Genomic DNA, 18,171 nt, shown 5'->3' on the forward strand with positions numbered 1-18,171 from the left:
AAAACGAATGTAGATACAGACCGGGACACCGGGACACAAATGACGACCGGGACACAGGGAATATAAATGACGACCGGGACACAGGGACACAACTACAACGGGGACGCCGGGGGCACAGGGGGATATGTAAATGACGACGGGGACACATGGAATGTTCGATTAGCAATCACCACCAACAAAGCTCGAGGGCAATCATTAGAATCATGAGGTATAACTAAAAAAAACTAAAAAAAAGGTAAAAAACTAAAAACTAAAAAAAAGACCAATTCAAAAACGAATGTTTATACAGACTGGGACACCGGGACACAAATGACGACCGGGACACCGGGACACAGGGAATATAAATGACGACCGGGACACTCAAAGAGAAATTACAGACTGGGACACCGGGACACAGGGACACAACTACAACGGGGACGCCGGGGGGCACAGGGGGATATATAAATGACGACGGCGACACAGGGAATATTGGATTAGCAATCACCATCAACAAAGCTCAAGGGAAATCATTAGAATAATGAGGTATAGATCTGAATACGGATATTTTTTCCCATGGACAATTATATGTTGCATGTTCAAGAGTCGGTAAACCTGACAATCTATTTATATGCACAGACAATGGGACAGCGAAGAATGTTGTATATTCGTAAGTTTTACGTAGTTAAAAACATATATATATATATATCTATATTCACAGGTGGGACACAACTACAATGACGCGTAACGAATTACGCGCGCGGGGGGGGGGGGGTGAAGTGCCCCCACCAACTAGGTGTTGGGTGGGCACGAAGCGCCACCACAACAGCTAATATATATATATATATATATATATATATATATATATATATATATATATATATATATATATATATATATATATATATATATATATATATATATATATATATATATATATATATATATATATATATATATATACTAGCTGTTGGGGTGGCGCTTCGCGCCACCCCAACACCTAGTTGGTGGGGCGCTTCGCGCCACCCCGCGCGCGTAAGTCGTTACGCGCCATATTAGTTACGCGCCATTGTTGTTGTGTCCCTGTGTCCCACCTGTGAATATAGATAGATTTACATATGTGTTTCAAACTACGTAAAAATTGCGAATATACAACATTCTTGGCTTTCCCATTGTCTGTGCATATACAAAGCCGTATGTACTAATAATGACGTTATATGCAAACGCTCTTTTTACAAACAAACAAACATGCATACACACAACTCGTTTTTATATAGATAGATAGATAGATAGATACAATACAAATTAACTGCGTACAACTTGCGAATATACAACATTCTTCGCGGTCCAATTGTCGCTGCATATAAATAGATTGTCGGGTTTACCGACCCTCGAACATGCAACGTACAATTGTCCATGGGAAAAACAATCAGTATTAAGATCTATACCACATTTTTCTAATGATTGACCTTGAGCTTTGTTAATGGTGATTCCAAATGCTAATCGAATTGGGAATTGCAATCTTTTAAATTGAAAAGGCAGATCCGTTGGAATCATGGGAATGCGAGGAATAAGAACAGCCTCACCCTCAAAAGGCCCTGTCAAGATTGTGGCCTCTATTAGGTTTTCCATTGTTTTTTTTTTTACGGCAAGTCGCGTGCCATTGCAAAGCTTTGGTGGGTTGATATTTCTTAAAAGTATTATTGGTACGCCTTTTTTTAGTTGTAGCACGTGTGGTGGAAACCCTGAAAGATCTATGGAATTTAAAAATTCAGATGTATAATTAACCGCTTCATTTGGTTCCAAAACTGTGTCGACCGACTTGTAAAGGACTGCCTGGTCTCGAATCTTGGTCAAAACAATATTGTTGATTTCGTGGACGTCTATATTTTTGGGTGCGAGAATCGCTCTTTCACTTAGCCATTTATTATTTTTATAATATTTTAGAATATTCGGAAATACTTTTTCAATTAATTCATTTTTGGACGTCACTAAATCACAGAAATCAGCAGGTAGTTGTATACGTCCTGAAATTGAGTCTACTGGGAGCTTTCCGTTTCCAATTGCTTGCAATTGATCTGAAAATGTTTGACCAGAGTCATCGTTTTGCAATCGGACACGCATATTTTGTAGTTAATTTTAACATTTTTACGTGTGCCAATAAATTAGAATTTTTCAGGCAAGCATTCATTTCGTCTGCAGGAGTTGATCTAATGTTTGCCTGAAATCTCCCGCAAGCAATATTAATGTGCTGCCAATGGGTTTCGACTTCCCTCTCAAATCTATCAAGCATTGATCCAGAGCCTCGAGCGATTTTTTGTGTGCCATTGTGCACTCATCCCAAATAATAAGTTTGCATTGCTGCAATACTTTACCAATCCCAGATGATTTGGAAATATTGCACGTGGGAGTTTCTGTAGAATGCAAATTCAGAGGCAATTTCAAAGCGGAATGAGCAGTTCTTCCACCAGGCAGCAATGTTGCGGCTATTCCGGACGACGCAATTGCCAACGCTATATCATTTTTTGATCGAATTGATGCCAGAATCAGTTTTATCACAAACATTTTACCAGTACCTCCTGGCGCATCCAAAAAGAAAATTTCTCCAACGTTGTTATCGACACAATGCATTATCGTATCATAAATGCCTTTTTGTTCCGACGTTATCTTGGAAATGTTATTTTGTACATACGACAATAGATCACTCGTACTGTAATTGTGTTCACGATCCAATTCTACACATGTCGAAACAGCAGCGATACGGTTAGGTGAAGGCATTCCCAAATCCTGAAGAGGTTTGTTTGCCATACTTACGCACAAATCTTCTATAATAACTAAAGTGTAGTTATAAATTTCTGATGTAAAATCAAAAGTCATATCTGACGTCTCTAACTGTTTTCGATGGAGTATATCTTCGGACATTTTTGACTTATATTTTTCCCATAACTAAGTAGGAGCTGATGGAGAGCAAGTTGTTAAAATGATGCCAAACAATGCACGAATTTGACTTGGGGTTAACGTTTCGCACGCGTCATTAATGCAGTTATCCCAGTGTTGGTCATTCTCCAATATATTCAGAGCTTGGCATGCACTACGGTAAGTGTCATGTATAGTACCGTTTACAGTTCTCAAATACTCAAAGGATGTCGGACCGGGTACATTCACCAAAAGCAGGCGTAGAAAGAAGCATTCATGTTGATTGGGGTGAATGGTGTAGAGTCTTCCTATCGTGGTATCTTTGAAGATGGTAGGTTGGCCGTCGACTGACTTACCCTGTTTTCGACGTTCAAATACTTTATTTTTAGTATTCCACGTGTAATACGAAGGCACTTCAGTATACAGCAGTTTTTTTGCAAAAGAATCATTTTTGCAAAGCGAAAAAAAAGCTGTTAATGTTGTATGCGGTGGATTCAGGGCTCTTTGTTGCACGTTGGTTTCCGTGAAATAAACACGTTGACCATTCTGTAAATGTACCGCTAAGTGAACAACAGCTGGACTACGTTCATGTATCGGAAATGAAAGAATTCGCCAAACAGCTTCATTACTGCTTATGTATCTTCCAGCCTGATATTGTACGATTTCGTCGAAATCTTTAATTTCGGGCTGCAAGCCAAAAACTGCCATGTCACTGCCTTTGTTGACGTATTTACATATGTATTTTATTGCCTTTACGGAGTTACAGTATTCAACGTTTATGTGTGCATTAAATGTTTTTGATAATATTGGGGAATATGGAACAACCCACTGGTTATCTACTTCGATGGTGGTACCGTTACGCTTCTTTATTATTGCTGTTTTACCGCCATCTTCAGTAGATCTTCTTCTATATTGTGGGTAACCATCATTGCCAGTAATTGTGTTTGATACTAAAAGTCGAGGATATTGCTTTGTGCACCTTCCTTTGGCCATGCATGGTGAATTTTCGTTCAGTGCACCGCAAGGTCCATTTATCATATTTTTTACAATAATATCATGTAACCCCTTATCGACATTTTTATCAGGTATTTCAGCGGAAATCACATCATCAATTTCGTTCGAAGTAATTTTTTTATGTAGCCAGATTAGTATATGTGCGTGTGGCAAACCTCGTTTTTGCCATTCCACTGAGTACATCCAGCATCGCACTGACCCAAGCACTTCAAGTTTTACTATGTAGTTTATCAGTGATTTCAACTTTTGCCGGAAGACACGGGCCGTAATGTCATGCCTATGAACCGCCGATTGTCCTTGAAGTAAAAGCTGCAGTATCTCGTCCCAAGATTGATTACATGTAAATGTAATAAATAAATCTGGACGACCATAGAGACGAACATACGCAATAGCATCTTGAGCATATTCATGCATATGACGGGGACTGCCAGCATATGACGAAGGTAAAATTGTTAATCTTCCAACGTTTGTGGTATTACCGTCATTTATAACTGCATCTCGCAAATGAATATATTGTTCAGAGCGGAGCTTGGTCTGATTCAGGCGGATATATAGCAAACGTTCTGATTCAATTTTAGCACACATATCAACGACAAATTGGTGAAACAATTCACGGCATTTTAAAATATAATTTTCTTCATCCTGCCGAATCATTAGTCTATAGGAATAATAATGCATTGCACTGCATTTCTTATTCATTTCTTTGTTAGTGGCTGGATTCATCAATTTAATATTAAAGTGATAGCCGTCGGCTCCATCCCAAAAAATGATAGCATATTGTAGGGCATCGTAGCATCGATGAGTTTCAGCAATTCTTAACAACTGAGCGTTTCGCTTATGAAGAATAATATCTCGAGGTAAAAACTGATCACCGACCATAACGATTGCCACTTCGTCGATAGTTGGAGCATTTTATCTACGCACATGTTGGCCAGGAGGCGTTTTGTCAGCGGAAATAACAATTTTATGCGTATCAGTAGGCATCAAATCGATGGCTGTTTTGAACAGACGCACTAAATTATTATTTTCGTGGAAAAGATGTTGCAATTGGGAAACAATTGTCCTTTCAACGTTGGGAGAAATTTCGCAACGTGCATTCAATTCAGAATTTCTATCACTGATGAAGTACAATTGTAAAAATTTATGATTCTCGCCTGAGAATGGTAGAAGGGACCCTGCTCTATGATAAATTTGCCCTTTTACTTTGAAAGTAGACATAAATTGATCTGGATTTTTGATTTGGGCTCCAAACGACGTCATTTGGAAACATGAGTTATATTTTCTGATTTTTGACAAAAAACGCTTAGATTCTGACGTAGTTCCAGTAAGGAAAGTCTTCAATGGCTCTGGTGGTGCAGCCAATAGAGGAAGTTTAACTTTTCCTGAGGCGCAACACATTCCCATTGTTTCACCATTGAATTTCAAGGCCTTGCAATAGGGACAAATTTTAGACATTGTCGCGATTTGAACACATCTACTCAAGCTATAATCATCGACTGGGCTGTACCTGAATGCCAGGCGATACTTTCAGGTTGCTCTGATTCCTCGGCACGCTTTCTTTTCTTACTTTCTCTATCAGCAGCAAGCCTGATTTCTTGCTCTTCTTGTGATTCCTCGGCACGCTTTCTTTTCTTACTTTCTCTATCAGCAGCAAGCCTGATTTCTTGCTGTTCTTGTGATTCCTCGGCACGCCTTCTTTTTTCACTTTCTCTTTTAGCAGCAAGTCTGCTTTCTCGTTGCTCTGGTAGTTCCTCGGCACGCTTTCTGTTCTTTCTTTCTTTATCAGCCTCAAGCCTGTTTCCTTGTTGTTCTTTTGATTCCTCGGCACGCTTTCTGTTCTTTCTTTCTCTATCAGCCTCAAGCCTGTTTCCTTGCTGTTCTTTTGATTCCTCGGCACGCTTTCTTTACTGACTTTCTCTATCAGCAGCAAGTTTTTTGGCATAGACTCTTTGAGCATCTTCATCGGCTTTTGCCATTGTAAGTTCATCAGTCATTTTAAACTTAAACATTAATAGATTTTACTTTTTTTTAGTTTTTTTCTTTTTTCTTCCCTGTGTCCCGGTCGTCATTTGTGTCCCGGTGTCCCAGTCTGTAATCTCTCTTTGAGTGTCCCGGTCGTCATTTATATTCCCTGTGTCCCGGTGTCCCGGTCTGTATATACATTAGTTTTTGAATTGGTCTTTTTCTTAGTTTTTAGTTTTTTACCTTTTTTTAGTTTTTTTAGTTATACCTCACGATTCTAATGATTGCCCATGAGCTTTGATGGTGAGTTGATGGTGATTGCTAATCGAACATTCCCTGTGCCCCTGTCGTCATTTAGATATCCCCCTGTGCCCCCCCCGGTGTCCCGGTCGTCATTTGTGTCCCTGTGTCCCGGTCTGTATATACATTCGTTTTTGAATTGGTATATGATGAAATAAATTTTGTGTTTTTTTTCCTTTTTTCTTTTTAGTTTTTTTGGTTTTTACCTTTTTTTAGTTTTTTTTCTGTTTTCTTTTTAGTTTTTTTGTAGTTTTTACCTTTTTAGTTTTTTTTTAGTTTTGTTTTTCTCCTATATTTTTCAGTTTTTTTAATTTTTTTATTAGTTTTTAGTTTTTTTCTTTTTAGTTTTTTTTGTAGTTTTTACCTTGTTTTAGTTTTTTTTAGTTTTTTTTTTTAGTTTTTCTTTTTATTTTTTTTTGTAGTTTCTCAGACCTAGAACCTGGAACATAACGCGTTACCAACTCAGCTACTCGGGTTTTAATACATTCGTTTTTGAATTGGTTTATGAAATAAATTTTTTGTTTTTAGTTTTTCTTTCTTTTTTTTAGTTTTTTTTGTAGTTTTTACCTTTTTTAGTTTTTTTTCTTCTTTTGTATTCAGGGTTGAACCTTTCAGATCTACAACCTGAAACATAACGCTCTAGCAATATTAGTTACGCGCCATTGTAGTTGTGTCCCTGTGTCTTTTAGTTTTATTATTGGTTTTTACCCTTTTTTTTAGCTTTTTTAGTTTCTTTCTTTTTTCTTTTTAGTCTTTTTTCTTTTTCAGTTTTTAGTTTTTTTAGTTTTTTTATTAGTTTTTAGTTTTTCTTTCGTTTTAGTTTTTTTTCGTTTTTACCTTTTTTTAGTTTTTTTTTAGGTTTTAGTTTTGTAGTTTTTACGTTTTTTTAGTTTCTGATTTCTGTTCCATTTTAGATTTAATGTTGCTCCTTACTTTCAATTGAAGAAAACTTGTTTTATTATTTAGTTTCATAAAAGAGCTGAGAGAAAAAAAATATAAAGGAACACTGAAAACACATTTGACAAATAAGTACAGAATTAGATTGAAGTACATAACAGCAAAGCCAATTTACTGTCAATTGCTATTGCTTTGCTTGGATAAGTTATAATCAAAAAACAAAAACTGCTTCCAAATTAGTCATATAACAGCGCTATATTCATCCGCGGCTCCTATTATTACAATCAATCAACAATGACTAGACAAATGTTTATTCTGATAGCTGCTTTAAATTTTTCAAGAATTCTTCTGGGCTTATTATGTGGGTGGATCCAATGATAACTTCCCATTTGTTACTAGCTTTCGTAACTTCATAAGCACAACGAATCTCTGAAAATGTGGCACCACCAACGATGAAAACTATCAGCCGCGGAACGTCTTTCATATTTTGCTGGGATCTGTCTTTATGCCACTGTCCGTAACGAGTATTTTTGGTTATTCCTCTAGCACCAGTTGAAGCAGGTGCTCCAGCAAGATACGGAAAATGCTCTTCATCAAGTTTATTATCAATGGCATCTTCCATAACATCCTTGATAATAGGAGTCCAACGGGACATCTGGTAAGTATATTTTCTTTTCTTGCGATTTGGACACCACTGCTTTCCACTACGTTCCTCGTTGATGACACAGAACCCCAGACTTGTCAAGTTGGTAATGATGGTTCGTTCGGAATTTGGTATTGCCGCATATTTCATAAGTTTAGTAAGAAAATTTCCAGATATTCCGTTTTTCGACAAAATGTAGAGAAGAATTATCCGAATTTTGTCCATGGGAGAAACATTTTCTTCAGCCAGCAATGGATGCATTAGTCTCATGATATCTTTGACCTCATCTCCTTCGGCGTCAACACCCATTGCCAAGTCCTGTTCAACTTTACAAAGTCGACTGACTTTACTCTGGTATTTTTTCAAACAGTCTTCAGCTAGTGAAGAGTAGTTACTTAGCTGATTTCGATACTCTAGCATTTTCTTGATCATCTTTAAATCACTAATTGATGACTTGTCACCAGCAGTGAGACTCTTCTTTAAATTATTTTCATAGGTAACATAGGTCTTCAAGTTCTTTGAAATGTTTTTGAAAACTACTTCAATGTGCTGATGTCGCAGTTCTTTCCACTGGTCATCATTTTCATCAACAAGGACTTTTTTTTCCGCGCCTGACTTCAAGCACTTGTTGACATCATTTTCACTGGGAAGCAAATCATATGCCATGGCTTGAAATGTAAGTTCATGCAACAGAGGTGAGACGCCATCCACTCCACGATCAATGACTAAAAGTTGTGAACGGGATTTCTCAGGGCCATCTCCCATGGTTGGGTCATCTGCTTTGTAACGATTAAGCTTGTGCCGAATAATTTGGGCGAATTCAATGTTTCTCTCATTATCAGCTCGATATCTCACAGCAGGATATACCCCTAATGTGGCACAAAGGGTGGCAATTTGCTCTGCCATTCTTTCCATAGCAGCAGCCCTTTGGGAGATTCTGTTCTGATTGTAGTAGCATTGGAAACCATCAGGAAAATCAAGCGAAAAGACCTGACTTTCATATGGAATGAAAGCGATGTTGATATGTTTCATGGTTCTTATGTACTTTCCAGATATGTGCTTGTAAAGTTCTTTAGAGAGCTCTTTTGGACAGGCTTCAGTAAAATATACATGAGCAGCTTTGTACTGAGTTCTCCTTTCTTTTCTTTTTCTTCGAAAAAGAAAATCTGTGATTTTCGAAATCCGAAATCCAAAAAAATCCGAAAATCGATTTCTTCGAAATCCAAAATCGGTGATGAGAGGTTTTACAGAATCATTTGCAGGAGACAAAACATAAACTGCTTCCAAATAATGCAATGGCTCCCTACTTTTGTTTATATCCTGAACACGTGTGATTCCTTCCAAGGCAATTTCATGCATTTTGAGGCAGGCGGAAAGCATTCTCAGTGAAAACCGATCAACAACAAGAACTCTCGAATCTGTGCCATTTTTTTTACTTTTGAGAATTTCGTTAATAACTTTTTGTCCAACAAGGTTCTTTAAAGTCATTTTCACCTGGATTATTACTATTTAAGATTTTTATTTCACTGATTACTTAGCAACTTCATTTTATCTAATCAGAAATAAACTAATTTTAAATTTTCAGGTATTTTTCTAGCTTGAATTAAAACATTCAAATTATTGCTCAGGCACCTTAAATATTTTGGCAGTTTACTACATAATGACTTTAGTGATTCTAAACTGAAGAAAAATTTTCAACTTTTTTTCCATGTCTTTAAAAGACATAGCGTATACTTGTAACAAAAGAAATTTAGTAATGATGTTTTTCTAACAACAAATTCCACTAAGCCTCAAACTTTTTGTTTTCTCTTTCAAGGTTCTTTAATTTTTGCAACCCCTTGTTAACAACAATTTTTCTAATTACCATTTTTTTTGCTCTTTAAGTAATTAAATAAAAAAAAAGTTTTTAATTGTTTTAAAAAGCAGAATTACGGTAAAGAGTCAAACTTTAGCGTAAAGAGCGAGGGATTGCGGAGAGGACAACCCATTTCATATACCGAGTAATTTCTGTCCGTTTTAAGTTTTAATGTCAATCCTTACTTTTAGTTAAAAAAACAATTTTTTTTTATTTAATTTCTGAACGTTTTTGAATTAATGCTGGTTTGATTTTGGCTCTCCGCACTTGGCTCTTTTTTTGGCTAAATGGCTTTCTCTTAGTTTTAATCAGACGTTTTTGAGAAATAAGGGGTGGGGAAGGAGGCCTAGTTGCCCTGCAATTTTTTGGTTACTTAAAAAGGCAACTAGAACTTTTAATTTTTAACGAATGTTTTTATTAGTAAAAATATATGAAACTTAAGAATTAACTTACGCAACAAACTTTTGTATTCCTTTATTTTTATTATGAATATGAGGGGGTTTTTCCCCTAGTTAATACCTCGCTTACACTAAATCTTAAGTTTTGTCCCAATTCTTTAAAAAATGATCCCTGAAACAGAAAGACTGCAGAATAAATAGTTGAAATTACTAGAAATACTTTAGCATAAAGAGCGAAGTATTTATCTCCTCCTAAATACCGCTCTTTAAACTAAAGTATTTTTAGAACCCCACATATGTGTAATAATCTCTGTTTGTTTTAGGTTTCAATGCTACTCCTTACTTTCAATTGAAAAAACTTTTTCATGTTTATTTTTTCATTGTTTTTTTATAGTAATGCTAGAAAATCCCACGCCCTGTTCATTGAATTTCTCTTCCCCCATAACATATTCCTCCAAGGAAAGATCCTCCCACATCCACTTTGTCGATACGATGACCCCTGGAAAAAAACAACAAATAAACACGCACTCGTGATCTGTCTTCTGGCGAAAAATACGAAATTCCACATTTTTGTAGATAGAAGCTTGAAATTTCTGCTACAGGGTTCTCTGATACGCTGAATGCGGTGGTGTGATTTTCGCTAAGATTCTATGACTTTTAGGGGGTGTTTCCCCCTATTTTCCAAAATAAGGCACATTTTCTCAGGCTCGTAACTTTTGATTACAAAGACTAAATTTGATGAAACTTATATATTTAAAACCAGCATGGAAATTCGATTCTTTTGATGTATCTTTTAGCATCAAAATTCCGTTTTTTAGAGTTTTGTTTACTATTGAGCCGGGTTGCTCCTTATGCAGTTCGTTACAACGAACTGTTTGATTTAATGCCTATTCATACTGTTGTATTTCCAAATATATTTGATTATTCAAGAAAGTCCGATTTATAAAATGACATCACTCTTATAAATATATTTTTTCCAAATTAAGGCTCTTGAACAATTTTCTCAAACTTACGACCTATCTAGATCGTTTTTTAGGCCAGAATATCTTTTGGTGTAAATTTCCCCCCGAAATAATATGGAGTTACTTTCGAGAAAAAAATCTAAACACATGCATAAATACATACATACACAATTATTACTCACTTATAAAGGTAGTATATCTATATATATAAAAATAAGTTGTCTGCGTGTGTGGGTCTGTCTGTCGGGTGACGTCATGTTTGTGTGTTGACTGACGTCATGAAGTTAGTCGTCGTCATTTTTGTTATGACGGTGACGTCATTAAAGATATTTAAGACATGCGTTCACGTAGAAATCTATTAATGTTTAACTGTAAAATGACTGATGAACTTACAATGGCAACAGCCGAGGAAGATGCTCAAAGAGTGTATGCCAAAAAACTTGCTGCTGATAGAGAAAGTAAGAAAAGAAAGCGTGCCGAGGAATCAAAAGAACAGCAAGGAAACAGGCTTGAGGCTGATAGAGAAATTAAGAAAAGAAAGCGTGCCGAGGAATCAAAAGAACAGCAAGGAAACAGGCTTGAGGCTGATAGAGAAAGAAAGAACAGAAAGCGTGCCGAGGAACTACCAGAGCAACGCGAAACCAGACTTGCTGCTAAAAGAGAAAGTGAAAAAAGAAGGCCTGCAGAGGAACTACCAGAGCAACATGAAACCAGACTTGCTGCTAAAAGAGAAAGTGAAAAAAGAAGGCGTGCTGAGGAATCACAAGAACAGTAAGAAATCAGGCTTGCTGCTGATAGAGAAAGTAAGAAAAGAAAGCGTGCCGAGGAATCAGAGCAACCTTAAAGTTATCGCCTGGCATTCAGGTACAGTCCAGTCGATGATTATAGCTTGAGTAGATGTGTTCAAATCGGAACTATGTCTAAAATTTGTCCCTATTGCAAGGCCTTGAAATTCAATGGTTAAACAATGGGAATGTGTTGCGCCTCAGAAAAAGTTAAACTTCCTCTATTGGCTGCACCACCAGAGCCATTGAAGACTTTCCTTACTGGAACTACGTCAGAATCTAAGTGTTTTTTGTCACAAATCAGAAAATATAACTCATGTTTCCAAATGACGTCGTTTGGAGCCCAAATCGAAAATCCAGATCAATTTATGTCTACTTTCAAAGTAAAAGGGCAAATTTATCATAGAACAGGGTCCCTTCTACCATTCTCAGGCGAGAATCATAAATTTTTACAATTGTACTTCATCAGTGATAGAAATTCTGAATTGAATGCACGTTGCGAAATTTCTCCCAACGTTGAAAGGACAATCGTTTCCCAATTGCAACATGCTAAAATTAAATCAGAGCGTTTGCTATATATCCGCCTGAATCAGACCAAGCTCCGCTCTGAACAATACATTCATTTGCGAGACGCAGTTATAAATGACGGTAATACCACAAACGTTGGAAGATTAACAATTTTACCTTCGTCATATGCTGGCAGTCCCCGTCATATGCATGAATATGCTCAAGATGCTATTGCGTATGTTCGTCTGTATGGTCGTCCAGATTTATTTATTACATTTACATGTAATCAATCTTGGGACGAGATACTGCAGCTTTTACTTCAAGGACAATCGGCGGTTCATAGACATGACATTACGGCCCGTGTCTTCCGATAAAAGTTGAAATCACTGATAAACTACATAGTAAATTTTGAAGTGTTTGGGTCAGTGCGATGCTGGATGTACTCAGTGGAATGGCAAAAACGAGGTTTGCCACACGCACATATACTAATCTGGCTACATAAAAAAATTACTTCGAACGAAATTGATGATGTGATTTCCGCTGAAATACCTAATGAAAATGTCGATAAGGGGTTGAAAGATATTATTGTAAAAAATATGATGCATGGACCTTGCGGTGCACTGAACGAAAATTCACCATGCATGGCCAAAGGAAGGTGCACAAAGCAATATCCTCGACTTTTAGTATCCAACACAATTACCGGCAATGATGGTTACCCACAATATAGAAGAAGATCTACTGAAGATGGCGGTAAAACAGCAATAATAAAGAAGCGTAACGGTACCACCATCGAAGTAGATAACCAGTGGGTTGTTCCATATTCCCCATTATTATCAAAAACATTTAATGCACACATAAACGTTGAATACTGTAACTCCCTAAAGGCAATCAAATACATATGTAAATACGTCAACAAAGGCAGTGACATGGCAGTTTTTTGCCTTGCAGCCCGAAATCAAAGTATTTGAACGTCGGAAACAGGGTAAGTCAGTCGACGGCCAACCTACCATCTTCAAAGATACCACGATAGGAAGACTCTACACCGTTCACCCCAATCAACATGAATGCTTCTTTCTACGCCTGCTTTTGGTGAATGTACCCGGTCCGACATCCTTTGAGTATTTGAGAACTGTAAACGGTACTATACATGACACTTACCGTAGTGCATGCCAAGCTCTGAATTTATTGGAGAATGACCAACACTGGGATAACCTCATCAATGACGCGTGCGAAACGTCAACTCCAAGTCAAATTCGTGCATTGTTTGGCATCATTTTAACAACTTGCTCTCCATCAGCTCCTACAGGTTTATGGGAAAAATATAAGTGCCTCTGAATTTGCATTCTACAGAAACTCCCACGTGCAATATTTCCAAATCATCTGGGATGGGTAAAGTATTGCAGCAATGCAAACTTATTATTTGGGATGAGTGCACAATGGCACACAAAAAATCGCTCGAGGCTCTGGATCAATGCTTGAAAGATTTGCGAGGGAAGTCGAAACCCTTTGGCAGCACATTAATATTGCTTGCGGGAGATTTCAGGCAAACATTACCTATAATACCTAGATCAACTCCTGCAGACGAAATGAATGCTTGCCTGAAAATTTCTAATTGTAGGCCTACACCATTGGAATCGCCAATGTCGAAAACTCTGTTAAAAAAATTATAGTTCCCTGGGTTGCACAACAAGGAAAATCTTTTTTTTTAAACTCTTATGTGTTCTCTTTTTTTTCTTTCTTCACTACTAGCGGGGCACTGAAACATCATAGAAAGCGCTCATCTTAAAGAAAATTGCTACACCTACGTGTTTTTGTAATTAAAAAAAAAATATAATTTCTAAAATAAAATCAATATTGGCCTATATGTAAAATTTAAAGTCAAAGTCTTCACTCTTATATTAATAATTGAAAAGTGCTTGTAATGAAACAGTTCGTGGTAACGACCTGTAGTAAGGAGCGACACGGTTCAATAGTAACTGAAACTCTAAAAAACGGAATTTTTATAACAATAGTTACATAAAAAGAATCGCATTTTAATGGTGATTTTAAATGTACAACTTTCATTAAGTTTAGACTTACCCATCAAAAGTTACGAGCCTGAAAAATTTTGCCTTTTTTTAGAAAATAGGGGGAAACATCCCTTAAAAGTCATATCTTATGACTGGTGTGATGAATGGTGTGATTTTCGTAATCTTAACGAAAATCACACCATCAGATTCAGCGTATTAGAGAACCATACAGCAGAAGTTTCAAGTTCATATCTACAAAAATGTGGAATTTTGCGTTTTTTGTCACAACACAGATCACGGATGCGTGTTTATTAATTTTTTTCTCAGGGGTGATCGTATCGACCCAGTGGTCCTAAAATGTCGTTTGAGAGCTTATTCTAGCGGAAATTAAAAGTTCTAGTGCGCTTTTTAGGTTATCAAAAAATTGGAGGGCACCTAGGCCCCCTCCCACACTCATTTTTCCCAAAGTCACCCGATCAAAATTCTGAAATAGCCATTTTATTCAGCATAGTCGAAAAACCTAATAACTTTGTCTTTGGGGACGACTTACTCCCCCACAGTCTCCGTGGGAGGGGCTGCAAATTACAAACTTTGACCAGTGTTTACACATAGTAAAGGTTATTGGGAAGTGTACAGACGCTTTCAGGGGAATTTTTTTGGTTGTGGAGGAATGGGTTGAGGGGAGGGGGTATGGGGGGAACTTTCCATGGAGGAATTTGTCATGGAGGACGAGAATTTCCATGAAGGGGGCGGCGCAGGGTTTTTTAGCATTTTTTCAAAGAGCAATGAAAAAATAAATATGAAAGAGTTTCTTCAACTGAAAGTAAGGAGCAGCATTAAAACCTGAAACGAACAGAAATTATTACACACATGATGGGGTTAACCTCCTCCTAATACTGCACTCTTTATGTTAAAGTAATTTTATTGATTTCAACTATTTATTCTACGGCCTTTGCGATTCAGGGGTCATTCTTAACGAATTGGGACAAAATTTAAGCTTTAGTGTAAAGAGTGAGGTATTGACGAGGGGGCGAACCGCCTCATAAATGTAATAAAAACATACTAATTTAGAAGTTCGTTACGTAAGTTAGCTCGTACGTTACGTGTATTTTTACTAATAAAAACGTTCGTAAAATCAAAAGTTCTAGTTGCCTTTTTAAGTAACCAAAAAATTGGAGGGTAACTAGGCCTACTCCCATGCTCCTTTTTTTCTCAAAATTGTCAGATCCAAACAATGAGAAAGCCATTTAGCCAAAAAAAAAAAATCTGTAAATTTCCTTTTAATTATTCATGTGCAGAGAGCCAAAATCAAAACATGCATTAATTCAAAGACGTTCAGAAATTAAATAAAAAAACAGTTTTTTTTAACTGAAAGTAAGAAGGGACATTAAAACTTAAAACGAACAGAAATTACTCCGTATATGAAGGGGCTGTTCCCTCCTCAACGCCCCGCTCTTTACGCTAAAGTTTTTTACTGTTTTAAAAAGTAGAGTTGAGAGAAAGAGTCAAACTTTCGCGTAAAGAGCGGGGCGTTGAGGAGGGAATAGCCCCTTTCATATACGGAGTAATTTCTGTTCGTTTTAAGTTTTAATGTCGCTCCTTACTTTCAGTTAAAAAAAACGGGTTTTTTATTTAATATACATTAAACACAGGAAAACTCCTTTGGTTTTTCATGGCACTTGGCATTAACCAAGTGACATATAACGATCGCAAATTCTGTCGGTCTGTCTCTCCGTCTCGGTTTTGCTACTTTAGGCACTTCCAGGTAAGCTAGGACAATGAAATTTGGCAGGCATATCAGGGACTGGACCAGATTAAATTAGAAATAGTCATTTTCTCGATTTGACCATCTGGGGGGGGGGGAGTAGGGGCCGGTTAATTCGGAAAAAAATAGAAAAATGAAGTATTTTTAACTTACGGACGGGTGATGGGATCTTAATGAATTTGATGTTTTGAAGGATATAGTGTCTCAGATCTCTTATTTTAAACCCGACCAGATCCGGTGACATTGGGGGGAGTTGGAGGGGGGACCTAAAATCTTGGAAAACGCTTAGAGTAGAGGAATCGGGATGAAACTTGGTGGGGAAAATAAGCAGAAGTCCTAGATACGTGATTGACCTAATGGGAACGGATCTGCTCTGTTTGGAGGAGTTGGGGGGGTTAATTCGGAAAAATTAGAAAGAATTAGGTATTTTTGACTTACGAACATGTGATCGGATCTTAGTGAAATTTGAAGTTTGGAAGGATATCGTGTCTCAGAGCTCTTATTTTAAATCCTGACTGGTTCCGATTACATTGGGGGGAATTGAGGGGGGAACCTAAAATCTTGGAAAACGCTTAGAGTGGAGGGATCGGGATGAAACTTGATGGGGAAAATAAGCAGAAGTCCTAGATACGTGATTGACCTAATGGGAACGGATCTGCTCTGTTTGGAGGAGTTGGGGGGGGGTTAATTCGGAAAAATTAGAAAGAATTAGGTATTTTCGACTTACGAACAAGTGATCGGATCTTAATGAAATTTGAAGTTTGGAAGGACATCGTGTCTCAGAGCTCTTATTTTAAATCCTGACTGGTTCCGATGACATTGGGGGGAATTGAGGGGGGAAACCTAAAATCTAGGAAAACGCTTAGAGTGGAGGGATCGGGATGAAACTTGATGGAAAAAAAGCACAAGTCCTAGATACGAGGTTGACATAACCGGAACGGATCCGCTCTCTTTGGGGTAGTCGGGGGAAGGTTAATTCTGAAAATTTAGAAATATAAGGTATTTTTAACTTACGAAGGAGTGACCGGATCTTAATGAAATTTGATGCTTGGAAGGACATCATATCTCAGAGCCCTAATTTTAAATCCCGACCGGATCCGGCGAAGAGGAAGTTGAGGGGGGCGGAACCTAAAATCTCGGAAAACGCTTAGAGTGGAGGGATCAGGATGAAACTTGGTGGGGAAAATAAGCACAAGTGCTATATACGGGATTGACAAAACCGGAATGGATCTGCTCTCTTTGGGGGAAGTGGGGGGGGGGGGGTAATTCTAAAAAAAATTAGAAAAAATGAGGTACTTTGAACTTACGAAAGAGTGATCATATCTTAATGAAATTTTATATTTAGAAGGACCTCGTAGCTCAGATCTCTTATTTTAAATCCCGACCGGATCCAGTGTCATTAGGGGGGGGGGGGGTAGAAATCTTGGAAAACGCTTAAAGCGGAGAGATCAGGATGAAACTTGGTGGAAAGAATAAGCACAAGTCCAAGATAGGTGAGTGACAACCGGACTGGATCCGCTCTCTTTGGTGGATTTGGGGGGGGGGAGAGTAATTCGGAAAAATTAGAAAAAAATGAGACATTTGTAACTTTCGAACGGATGATCAGATCTCAATGAAATTTGATATCTAGAAGGATCTTATGCTTTAGAACTCTTATTTTAAATCCCGACCAGACCCGGTGACATTGAAGGGAGTTGGAGGGGGAAACCCGAATTCTTAGAAAACGTGAAAATCGAGGTATCTTACGAATGGGTGATCGGATCTTAATGAAACTTGATATATAGAAGAATCTTATGTTTCAGATGTTCTATTTTCAATTCGAATCGGATCTGGAGACATAAAGAGCTGGAGGGGGAAAACAGAAATCTTGGAAACTGGAAATTTTGGAGAACGCTTAGCGTGGAGAGATCGGGATGAAACTTGATGGGAAGAATAAGCACAACGAGATTGGCATAATTGGTACGGATCCGTTCTCTTTGGGGGAGCTGGGGGTTGTTAATTTTGAAAAATTAGAAAAGTTGATGTAATTTTAACTTAGGAACGGGTGACCGGATCTAGATGAAATTTGATATTTAGAAGGAACTCATGTTTCAGAGCTCTTATTTCAAATCCCAACCAGATCTGTTGACATTGGGGGGATTTGGAGGGGGAAACCGGAAATCTCAGAAAACGCTTATAAATA

General features: G+C 37.5%; 2 protein-coding genes across 2 annotated transcripts in view; one reads left to right on the plus strand and one right to left on the minus strand.

Moving 5' to 3' along the window:
• Window positions 1–18,171, plus strand: part of LOC136028107 (obscurin-like) — a 201,845-nt gene that overhangs the window by 105,977 nt on the left and 77,697 nt on the right.
• On the minus strand, window positions 6,548–12,582 carry LOC136028102 (protein ROP-like). The gene has a single exon (XM_065705727.1). The coding sequence runs from the start codon at window positions 9,194–9,196 to the stop codon at window positions 7,376–7,378; it is 1,821 nt and encodes a 606-aa protein (XP_065561799.1). The 5' UTR covers window positions 9,197–12,582; the 3' UTR covers window positions 6,548–7,375.

This window comes from Artemia franciscana, chromosome 6 (assembly GCF_032884065.1).
Source record: "Artemia franciscana chromosome 6, ASM3288406v1, whole genome shotgun sequence".
Lineage (NCBI taxonomy): Eukaryota > Metazoa > Arthropoda > Branchiopoda > Anostraca > Artemiidae > Artemia > Artemia franciscana.

Excerpts from the sequence above, each read along its gene's own strand:
- LOC136028102 (XM_065705727.1), bottom strand. The coding sequence starts at position 9,196 with ATGACTTTAAAGAACCTTGTTGGACAAAAAGTTATTAACGAAATTCTC.